This window comes from Physeter macrocephalus, chromosome 14 (assembly GCF_002837175.3).
Source record: "Physeter macrocephalus isolate SW-GA chromosome 14, ASM283717v5, whole genome shotgun sequence".
Classification (NCBI taxonomy): Eukaryota; Metazoa; Chordata; class Mammalia; order Artiodactyla; family Physeteridae; genus Physeter; species Physeter macrocephalus.
In genome coordinates this window covers 86,436,896-86,449,207 of record NC_041227.1, presented here as the reverse complement: position 1 = coordinate 86,449,207, position 12,312 = coordinate 86,436,896, and the positions used below count along the sequence as shown (strand labels likewise).

Below are 12,312 nucleotides of genomic sequence, written 5' to 3'. Positions count from 1 at the left end.
GTGTCCCCTGCATCGGCAGGCGGATTCTCAACCACTGCGCCACCAGGGAAGCCCTATAAGTATCTTCATATAGGTTTTGAGTGTTTCTTATTGTTATCTCTATGTAGTTTTAATTTTTTTGTTCCTATATAAGATTGTTTCTTCATTTTATATATATATATATTTTTGTTTTGTTTTGTTTTTTGTGGGGTGTTTTTTGGTTGTGCCACACAGCGTGTGGGATCTTAGTTCCCTGACCAGTGATTGAACCTGTGCCCCCTGCGGTGGAAGCACGGAGTCTTAACCAGTGGACTGCCAGGGAAGTCCCTATGTATATATATTTTAAAACAACTTTATTGAGCTTTATTTTATGTCAAAAATTTTGCCCATTCCAAGTGTACAATTCAATGATTGTTAGTGACTTTATCAAGTAGTGTAACCATCACCATAAATCAGTTCTGCAACATTTTTCTGCCCCTCAGTAAGATCCCTCATGCCCATGTGTAGCTGATCCTCACGCCCACCCCCAGCCCTGGTCAACCACTAATCTACTTTCTATCTCTATAAACTTGCCTATTCCAGACTTTTCTTATAAATGGAACAATACAACATGTTGTCTCTTGTGTCTGACTTGTTTCATTTTGCATAATGTTTTGGGATTCATCCATGATAGAACATGTGCCAGTAGTTACTTATTATTTCTGAATAATACTCCATTTTACAGATATGACACATTTTGTCTATCTAGTCACCTTAGGTAATTTTCAGTTTGGGGCTATCATAAACAATGCTGCTGTGAACATTTGCTTGCAAGTCTTTGCGTGAATGTATGTTTTCATTTCTCTTCGGTGTATACCTAGGAGAGGAATTGCTGGGTAGTACAGCAGTTTTATGTTTAACTTTTTGATAAACTGCCAAATTATTTTCCAAAGTGGCTGGATCGTCTTATATCCCCACCAGCAATATATGAGGCTTCCCATTTCTCCACACCCTTGACATTTATTATTATCTGTCTTATTTATTGTAGCCATTCTAGTGGATGTGAAGTAGCATCTCATTTGAGTTTTAATTTGCATTTCTGTAATAATGTTATTGAGCATATTTTCATGTGCTTGTTGACCATTTATAGATCTTCTTTGGCATCATTTCTGTTCATATCTTTTATCTATTTTTTGATTGATCTGTTTGTACTCTTTTTTGAGTTCTAAGACTTCTTTGTATATTACGGACATATTGCATATATGTTTGCAAATATTTTATCCCAGCCTGTTGTTTATCTTTTCATTTTCTTCATGGCATCTTCTGAGGTGCAAAAGTTTTTAATGTTGATGAGGTCCAGTTTGTCAGATTTTTCTTTTATGGACTGTGCCTTTGGTGTTGTAACTAAGAAATCTTTGCTTAATTTCATTATATCTTTAACTTTCTTTTCATTTACATATAGGAGAAAATTGTTTTTGTGTAAATTTATCTCCTATTCTTCCCATCTACTGCCCCATATTAAAAATTCTAAGACTTTTGCTCTTGATTCTCCTTTTTCTAAGTCACTTCTAGAATTTCTAGTTATATTTGAACCATACACATAATATGAAGCATAATTAAACTATTCAAGTTTAGTTACTAAGTGTGTGTTATTTTTGGTAGATCATATGTCAGTCGTTGCTCTCAGTTCTTCCTGTCACTTTTTGAGAAAGACATTTACCAACTAGTGTAGGCAAATGAAGATGAGCGCTAGGTGATGAAGGACCTCATAACCACATGGCATAAGGAAGAGATCTTAGAATTGGAGGTATTTATGCTGAGGACAAACAATTTTCATATTTTAAATATTAAAATATTATAAGATGGACAGATTTGTTTTAGGTTGTTGCTAAGGACATTCTTCTATTAGTGCTGTTTCTTATGTTGAGTTGGGAACCTATCACAATCCCTGGGTCTTTTTCCTGTGATCTGCCATCTAACCACATTGCCCCCATTCCATGTACATGCAAGTGCTTGGAAGATTAATTTGCATTTGTTCTTCTTAAATTTCACTTTGTTGGGTCTACCACATCATTTTCAATTGCTAAAATTATTTAGAATTTTGGTCTACCTTCTATCTAATCAATTATTTCTTAATTCAAGTTATCTATGAATATATTGAACATCAGGAGTCTGTGTCCTGGTGGTGCCACTAGAGGCCTCCCTCCAGGTAGATATTGTTGCATCCACGTCCATTCCTCAGTTATGATTATTGAACCATGTGGTAGGTGGAATTCTAGGAATGATCCCCAGCGACACTTTCCCCTGTATCATCTCCTCTTCTTCGAGCGTGGGTGAATACTATAAATAGGATGATACCATTCTCATGATTATATTTTGCTTTACGGCAAAAAGGAAATTATTCAGGTGAACCAATATAATTATATGAGACCTTAAAAGTAGAGCCTTCTCCTGGCTGAGGGCAGGGGGAAGGTCAGAGAGGCTTGAAGCATGAGCAGAATTTTTCCTGCCATTGCTGATTTTGAAGATGGAGGGAGCCCTGTGCAAGGATGGTCCAGTGGCCTCTAGGAGCTGAGAGATCCCCCAGCCTCAGCATGCACCTGGGACCTCAGTACTGCAACTGGTGGAATTTAATTCGGTCAAGAATTCAAATGAGCTTGGAAGCAGATTCTTCCCCAGAGTGTCCAGATAAGGGTCCAGCCACTGGTACCTTGATTTTGGCCCTGTGAGACCCTCAGTAGGGGGGCCACCTGGACTTCTGACATACAGAAGTGAGATAATAAATGGGTGTTTTTTTAAGCCCTTATTGTGTGGTAGCAATAGGAAATGAATACAAATCAAGTGATTTCACCAACTCTAAGATTAGCCGGACCACACGTCTGGGATAGCCTGTCTGTACATAGCTGAAATCAAGATACAACACCTTTGATATTTTCTTTAATCTGCCAGTTGTTTGTCTAAAAAAAGGAAAGCTACATTTCATATATTTATTATCTTAAGAAATAATACCTTGAAAGTGGATCAGCTTTCTACTTTCCAAGGCACTTTCATATCTCTTGTCTCATCTTGTCCTCACGAGAGCCTGGTGGGTCAGATAAGATCAAACAAAGCCTGTAGACATCATTTGCCCGAAGAAAGCAAAACCAGCTTCAGCTCGATATTAGGAAGGCCTTTCAAACAATTAGAACTGACCCACGGTGGAAGGAGCTGGCTTCTAAAATAATAAACCATGCCTTACTGGAAGAAAAGGCTATGTGATCGTATTTGAAGGATTTAATGGGAGACAGCCTGGCATGGTTAAAGAGCCAAGCCTCTGAGGTCTCTTCCAGCACTAAAGGTCTGTCTTCCCAATAAGCAATCAGACTAAATTGATCCATATTCATGTTGTGGTTAGTTGGTTAAGGCAACAGCTCTTCTTAAAGGATTCCTTGCCATTTTCACAATTGCAGTTGTTTTTGAGGCAGCAGATTTATCTAAATTCCTTTGTACAAAGAAAATACTGTGTGATGGACCCCAGTGACACATGTTTTTAAGGCACCAAAGTTTAATAACCTGGCCGAGTTTCACCAACACTTTGTAGTAGAGGCAAGGTTTGAACTCAGTGTGTCTGACTCCTGAGTCCTTGCCTTAAACCACAATAGCATGATCTGCCCCCCTCACTAGGAAACAGGAGCAGATTGAAGCAGCCGGCTTAGATGTTTAAAGAGATGGATCTAACAATCTACCAAGACCACAGACAGAATCTTAGAGGAGGGGCATGTTCCCAAAGAACTAGGACATCCTGCTGGCTCAGTGGCCCCCCACACAGAAGAGGGGAATACTCCTTCCTTCTTTTCTTTGTGTTTTCCTCATGGCCCACGCTAAAGCCCCACTGTCCCTGCCTTGGTTATTAGAACTCCTTAGACAACCAGCCCACTTCCCCTCCCTGAACATCAGTCAGTCCATCTGTAATTTAAGGGGATTAGATTAGTTGATCTCAGAAGTTCCTTCTAGCTCTAGAGTTCTATTATTATGGGCAAATGTATATGTATTTTGACATTTCCCCCCACGTGCTTCTTCTGGAGATAATCAGAAGCTCAGTAGATGCTCAAAAAGAGATTGACACCCAGTTCTAAGGATTTCTTTTGGGAGATTCTTGAGTTTTCTATGAGAATTCTATTTTTGTGAAACCTTGTGCTTCTAGACTCTCAGATTCCTTGAGAGCCCTGCTGCTGCAGAGAGAAGAGCTCTGGCTGGCAGAGAAGGCAGCCATGGGACAGAAAGGGGGTGGGAGAGAGAGCGGGGAGGAGAGTTGGCTGTGGGCCAGGATCCCACTCATCCAGGCAGCTGCCTTTCCTCCTGGGGGGGTACAGGGCTGCAGCAGGCCCTCCAGGTTCTGGAAGGAACCCGAGGCTGGCAGAGGTAGAAGGCCTTGGGGCCAGGCTGGAGCCAGAACTCAGCCCAGGAGAGCAGGTACAGTTAGGGCTGCGCATGGAACCCTGAAGATCTAGCTACCAGTGTTGGAGAGAAGCATTGCCAAATGGTAACAGTGACCAAGCAAGGTGAGATGGGACCTAGCTTTTCACCTTAACCCTGACTCACCTCACTTCATGGCCCGCCTAACAGATCAACAACTCTGATGTGAGCTTAGTCCACAGGGAAGAGTGAGGCAGCTGCATGAGCCCAGCTCACCAGGAATTAAATGCAGCCAGCCCCCCCATTACACAGGAAAACTCCAGGTAGAATAATAATTCTGCATACTCTCCTCTCCACCTGGAGAAACTACCTTCCTGGGTTTCATCTTCAAAGGCTGAGGTAGCTATGGGAATTTCACACTTAATTAAAGGAGAGTTCAGGAACTCCAAGTCTTTTCAAAACAATGTTAACTCAGAGTTTCTGGTGAATGCTAGCACCAGATTCAGAACCAAAGAGAGTTCATTTCAGAGGCCCCCTCGGATGTCCCCTCCCCGTCTAGCCTGCAAGTTGAAAGCCTCTGTACTGATTTTCTAAGTATTAAAAAGTTAGGTCAATGGCACGGTTTTAAAAGCTTTATTGAGATATAATTTACATGTCTTAAAGTTCACCCATTACAAATGTACAAATCAATGATTTTTAGTAAATTCTTAGACTTGTGCAGCCATTACCACAATCTAGTTTTAGAACATTGCCGTCACCCTGTTTGCGGTCCAACCTTACCCTCACCTCCCTTCCTAGGCAGCCACTGATCTGCTGTCTATCTCTGTGTTTTCCAGACATTTCATAAATGAAATAATATGGGATCTTTTGTATCTGACTTCCTTCACTTAGCATAATGTTTTTCAGGTTCATCCATGTTGTAACATGTATCAGTACTTCATTCCGTTATATTGCTAAATAGTATTCCATTGCATGAGTATATCACATTTTGTTTATCCATTCACAGTTGATGGACATTTGGGTTGTTTCCAGTTTCTTAGTGTTATGGATATTGCTGCTTTGAACATTCCTGCATAAGTCTTTGTGTGAACATACGTTCATATTATCCTTGGGTAATTCCTAGAAAGGGAATTGATGAATCATATGGTAACCTTTGCTTTTTAAGAAACTGTCAAACTGTCTTCCTAAGTAGCTGTACCATTTAACATTCCCACCAGCAATGTATGAGGTTTCCAGTTTTCTCACTTCCTCACCAGCACTTGTTATTGTCTGTCTTTTTGATTGTAACCCTCCTAGTGGGTGTGTCATGGTATCTCATTGTGGGTTTAATTTGCATTTCCCTAATGATCAATGATTTTGAGCATCTTTTCTTGGGCTTACTACCCAGAGGCACATTTTGTCATCATCTTATGAAGATCTATCTGGAAGAGGTGTATGACATGTATAGTTGGGAGTTGCAGTGGAGCGCAGTGGAGTGGGAGCTCAGCTGAGCCACTCTGTTCACTCACCCCATTGTTGAGGGGTCAGGGACGACTTGTGGGCGAGGTCATGACAAAAGTGAGCCCCAGGGCGTTAGTAACCATCAGCCAAGCAAAGACTGAAGAGGAACCTGATCCAGGTAGACTCTAGGGAGGGTCAGGAGCTGGACGGGAGAGGAGAGAGGGACAAGCACAGTCCTACTGTGTCTGGCATCTTAGTCTGTTCAGTCAGCTATGACAAAATACCAAACACTAGGTGGCTTCTAAACAACAGAAATTGATTTCTCACAGTGTAACTGGACGAGGCGGGTACGGAGCCCAAGTTCAGCTGCTCACCGCTCGACAGGCCAATTCGAGACACAGGGGTTGGTGGAGAAGGAAAAGTTGCTTTATCCAGGAGCCCAGCAACGTGGGAAGATGGTGGACTAGTGTCCTAAGACCATCCAAGTTGCCGGTTAGGAGACACAGGTTTTAAAGGCAGCGTGAGAGTGAGGGAGGGGCTGCAGGGAGCCTGGTTAGCTTGTCCTCTTCGCGGATTGGTTGGCATCAATGTGAAGTTTCGAGTATCACCAGTCATCTGGTTTCAACCGGTCTGGGCTCTAAGTGCTGGCGGTTGGCAATTTTCACCTGGTGGGGTCTGCTTCCGGTAAGAACAGCTTGGGGGTGTGTGTCGGGCCTGTATCCGTCGCTTTCAGGGGCCTGGTTGTTCGGGACCTGCTGTGGGGCTCGTCTAGAGTCTAAACTGTACCAGTTTCCCGGTCAACAGCTGTTCTTTGTTTCTCTATCTTCGCATTTCCTAATCATTAACTCTTGAGCCAGCCTTTGGAGACTCAGGGGAGGCCAGGGAGACTAAAGCAAAAGGCTGTTATCTTAAAGGACAGGGACACAGGGGCTTGTATGCAGTTTCAATCCCCCCTTTGATACCCCTCAATCTTGAGGGGAACAGGTGTTGGACGGGAAAAGGAATAATGTTTTGGGTAAAGAGGGTAATCATTAACTGGGCAGAAGAAGTCAGTTTTCGGGGGACCTGGCCTCAACAGTTCTGGACGCTGGGAAGTCCAAGATCAGGGTGCCAGCATAGTCGTGCTCTTGTGAGGGCCCTTTTTCTGGCTCACAGCTGGTGCCTTCTCAACGGTGTTTTCACATGGTAGAAGGGGCAAGGACCACTCTGGAGCCTCTTTAATAAGGCACTAAGCCCAGTCATGAGGGCTCCACCTTCATGACCTCATCACCTCCCAAAGGCCCCACCTCCTAACACCACAGTCTTTGGGGGTTAGGATTTCAACATATGCATTTAGTGGGGACACAAACATTCAGACCATAGTACTGGGCAAGTGAAAATAGCTCTTCATGAATGGACTTAAACATACTGGGGCTGGGGGGAAGGGACCAATGAGAAATGAGCTAGAGAAGTAAGCGGGGGCAAGGTCAGGAAGGGCCGGGCTGACAGCCCCTGGTGCCCTTCAGGGAGGGAACATCATGATCAGGTGATCCTTTAGAAAGTTCCACCCACAGCACAGAGGGGATCAGAGCGCGGGGCTCTGGACTTTCCTTCACAGAAGCTGTGGCAAGTCTCTCACGGCCTTGAACCTCAGCTCTCTCTCACTAGGACCCAGCAGGGCCAGAGCTATTTGTGGGGCCACCTGTGGCACCGAGAGTGACCTCCACCCTCCTGTGTTCGGCAGGTGCTACATCACCCTCACCCAGTCTCTGCACCTGACCATGAGCGGGGCTCCAGCAGGACCTGCAGGCACGGGCAAGACAGAGACCACCAAGGACCTGGGCCGAGCACTGGGCGTCATGGTCTACGTGTTTAACTGCTCCGATCAGATGGGCTACAAGGTACAGGCCCGGCCTCGGGGGGACTAGGGGCTGGGCTGCAGCTGCATCCTCGCCGCCCTGGTCTAGCTCAGAGGCCCAGACAGGGAGGCCCCTGCTCCTTCACAGGGGGCCTGAGGACCCTTGCCCTCAGGAGCTTGTGGGGCCTCCCTGTAAGCTTCAGCACCGTGGAATCCACTTCCGCTGATGAGCTCTGCAACCACAGAGAGATGACCTCACCTCTGGGGTCTTCCTTTCATCATCTGTAAAATGAAGAAGCTGAACATATATCCAAAGGCCTAAATTCATTATTTGACCCAGAACCACAGAATGGCTCATAAGTGGCTGATATAAAAATCTTCACATAAAAGTCATAGATGTTCTCTTGTGTAAAAGTGGGCATTTCCCCAGAATTTCTACAAGGGCAAAATATTCTAGGTTTGGCTTCCAAAGACATACTAGAGTAACCCCTATTCTTAGCAAGAGGTACACAAAAGACAAGTGCAAGGGTAATGTTCTTCATCCAGGCACTCATCATTTTTACATTTTTTAATGTATTCAAGGCTCTGTGTCATAGAGAAAGGCAAAAGAAACAAGAGGCCCATTAGGTCACTTCTCAGCTAGCAACATTCTGCTCACAACTAGACCTTATTCAGATTCTTTTTTTTTTAAAAAAGCATAATAACAGATGGTCTCACTGTCTCATTTCTATTTTGTTTTATTGTATGTATTTTTGTAAACTGCCTTAAGTTCCCTTTTGAAAATAGGATAGCAGGTAAATAAATTTAGAGTGGAAAAAGAAAACATTTGCATTAAATAGATCAAATATTTATATATATAAATGATGTGATATATTGCCTGTAAAATAAATTTAATTTAAAAATAAATTTAGAGACTGCAAGATAATACTTTCAGTTACCACGTATAGAACTCTGTAAATGAGATTGATCTGCTATAACTTTAATAATTTCTCTTGTATATAAAATTCTGCTGTGCAGAGTTACAGAATCCTATAGCATCATGTTTTCTCATATAAGGCAAACAAAATAAGGATTCAGACCCAAAATAGCTGTCTCCCCATAGTCACACACTAAATTTTAATATGGTTGCCTTTATTGATGAACACATAAAGATACTGTTTCTCTTTAAGCAGGCTGGAAGAAGAAACGATTTTTTTCCCCTCTAAAGGAACAAGCTAAACTTTAAGGATTACTTTAAGTTTCTAGATTCTTCTAGAGTTGATCAGTGGCAGCACTGCTGAGATAAATATACTCTCCCACCCAACATTCTGGAGGACACACTCATTTAGATGTGGAAGACCTGGGGTATTGATTGAAGAAAATCAGGCAGATTTCTTCTAAGTCATGCTTAACATGGGAAACAGGAAGAGATGAGTTGGCCCTGTGGCCGGAGGTCACTAAGGTCATTTTACCCAGTCCTTTCAAAAACTTATTACCGAACCCTGACCCCACCAATTCCTCTAAGAGTACAGGGTGAGAGGAGGAGTCTGCCCTTAATTTGTTTGAACTGTGCAAAGCTTCAGTCATGTGCGTCTAGTTACAGACACAGATCAGAGCAAGAACAGTAGGTATAGCCGTAGTGAGATACAGCAAAGGTAAGGTGATCCCTTCCTAGACACCAAACATCCTTTGTAACCAAACAGCCTCAGTAAGTAAACAGTTTGCAAGCCTCCCCTTCCCTTTGTTGTCCAGCTATTCAGAGTTATTTTTATCTCAAAGTACACACCAGCAGTCACCTTAATTTATGGAGCATCACCATTGCTCAGCATCTGTCGGGAATCATGGGAGGGTATCAGAGATAGATAGGTAGGTAGATAGATGATAAAGAGAGAGAAAGAAAGAAAAAGAAAGAAAGAAAAGGAAGGAAAAAAGGAAAGAAAGAAAATATGGGCAGGTCAACAGATGACAGAGATGAGAGAGAGAGATAATAGATGAATGATAGATAGATAGATAGACATATGAGAGATAGGTAGGAAGGAAGGAAGGAAAGGAGGAAGGAAGAAAGAAAGAAAATAAAGATACGTAGGTAGATAGATGACAGAGAGATGAGAGAGATAATAGATGAATGGCAGATAGATAGATAGATAGATAGATAGGGTGAGCATAACCCAGTCCATTAGGAGAGACAGGAACGATATATGAAATAATTAGGGGAGATAGCAGACAGCATTACCCTGAGTGCTAATGCGTGTTCTACGAACTCTAATCCCTGGAATGCTCCAGAGCTGTGGGAGAGCCACCAAGTGCGCTGGTCAGAAAAGACATCGTGGAGGAGGTGAGAGCTGAGGTTGTTTAAGATTGTTCAGGTTTGGATGAGCACCAAACAGGGCGTGTGACATTTTAACGCAGCCCCACCCACTAAAACATCAGCTTCGAAAACAGGACCGAGTTCTATGGGCAATTGCTGTCCTTCCCCTGCTCCCTGTGCTGACTTCACCCTGAGCTCTCTTCACGGGGTTTGGCTGGGGCGAGGAGAGGAAAGAGTGAAGGTCAGAAAGAGCCTTCACCAGCGTCACTCACAGCAGCACATTCTGTTTCAGTGTCTCCAGAGAACAAGCTAGAAACAAACATGGAACCACGGTGGCGTCCATTCGAGTGGATCGGGGAACAGGGGAGGATGGGAGATGGGGTTGAGCAGGGAGAGGAGCAACACAAGACCACTGGGAAGCTCTGACCTTGAGGTGTCAGGCCACAGAAACGCTGCAGGCTGCAGGACTGAAGCAGGAGCTGATGAAGACAAAGGGTCTTTAAGGAAGACTCCCTGGGCAGCCAGCTGAAGGGAGACAGGAAGAGACTGGAAGCGGGGGAGGAACATTTTTAGGAAGAACATTGCAGTCGTTCAAACCAGAGAGGGAGAGAAGCCGGATGATGGGGTAGCAGAAACGGAAAAGAAAGATTGAGAGGCTTGAAAAAATTAAATGATACTTAGTGAACATGGGGAGGGCGTGGGTCGGTGTTGAAACAGAGGAGGAGGAAAGAGGAGAGTTTGGGCTTTGTCAAGGACCCTCACAATCCCCTCTGCCTCAGGAATTCTGTAGGGAGGCGTCGGGCAATGGGGTGGACGCAAGAACTGTGTGGAGGCTTGGGGGAAAGGGTTCGGGGTAGGGTTTGCTTTACTCCACTAGTGCTGGTTGGCAAACCCATAAAACTAGCCGCTTTCTCTGGAAATGGTTGCTGTTTTAGTGCTAAGACATTCTTCATGTTATAGCAGCAATACTTTCCCCCTGGACCTCAATTTGGAGAGGCTATTGCTGAAACATCAAATGACTTTGAATCTGAAAGTATCTGGAATTCTGTGACTTCTCCATGGCATCAATACTATAGAACACCCACTCCTTGAGAAACCCTGCTCTCTATGCTTCTGAAACATTATCCTTCCACAATTCTGTTTGATCTTGCCTTCTTGATCTCATTTTTGGACCCCCTTTCATCATTTCAAGTTTTACTTTTATACGGATGACTCCTGAATCTGTTTTCCAGCTTCACCCAAGTTCTGGTAGTCTCTTTAACTAGGCAGTAGAGGCCTCTGTTTGGATGCCCTTCTCTCCTATGCGGTCGACACTCTTCTCAGACAGTCCCTGCTGACTCCCTGTTTCCTTCCGGCCAGGTTCCTCGTCCCATCGATACTAATCATATTCTTTTTCCCCGTGGGCCAGGGTGGACATCTTAAGACATCTTAATTGTTTCCTCTCCTTCCTTCCATCATTCCAGTCAGTCAGCAATGTTTATTCTTCCTTCAGCAAGGCTCTCGCTTCCAGGCCTTCAACCTTATCCTGAGAGCCCTTATCCTGTCCCAGAAACTCACCGTCTTATGACAAGGCAACAGCGCAGCCCAGCCCAGCTATGGTACCATTGTGCTGTTGTGGTGACATCTTAATTGTTTCCTGACGAAAAACGGGGCCACATGGAGTCCTGGGTTCTGCTCAGGCCCTTGTGGGTAAAGTGTGGGGTGACGATTATCCCCCTATGGAAACTCTACTTTCTTCTGTTTTATGTATTGGATTTCCATTTGATGAAAGGTATCCACAGCTTTAAAAAGTTTTAAAACCACTGTTAGCTGGAGAAGCATGGATTTTGATTCTCAAAACTCTGACTTAGTGTTTATAACCTTTGACAGGTGGCAATATATATATAATGTGTGTATGTGATATACATATATGTAATGTGTGTGTATGGGGTAGTTGACAGGTTGTTTTATTATTTTACATATATATGTGTGTGTGTGTGTGTGTCAACCTGTCAAATGTCATGTATGTATGGCAACCTGTCAAATGTCACAAATACTAAGCAGAAGTTCGGGAATATGTCATATAAATGAAATATAAAATATATATTATGTCTTATTATATGTATGTGTATATATACATATGTATACATACACACACTCATGAATATAATACTAACAGTATCCACCTGCAGAATTATTTTGAGCATACAAACACAATGCCTAGAAGTTATGTCACCTCCTCAGAGAGACTGTGACTTCTCAATCTGAAATAGCTACATGTCCATTACATCTCAATAAAACAGAATGAATAAATAAATAGCCACATTACCCTCATGATAAGACTCCATTGGGACTTATCACTACTGATAGTTTCTTATTTTTGTGTTTGTTGTCTGTTTTCCCCATTAGGATCCAA

General features: G+C 43.3%; 1 protein-coding gene across 1 annotated transcript in view; it reads left to right on the top strand.

Moving 5' to 3' along the window:
- The window catches only part of DNAH9 (dynein axonemal heavy chain 9), a 304,796-nt gene that overhangs the window by 103,748 nt on the left and 188,736 nt on the right, over positions 1–12,312 (top strand). Inside the window, exon 27 of the mRNA XM_024127927.3 lies at positions 7,517–7,673. Within this exon, the coding sequence (XP_023983695.1) occupies positions 7,517–7,673 (157 nt within the window). The remainder of the gene's footprint in view (positions 1–7,516; positions 7,674–12,312) is intronic.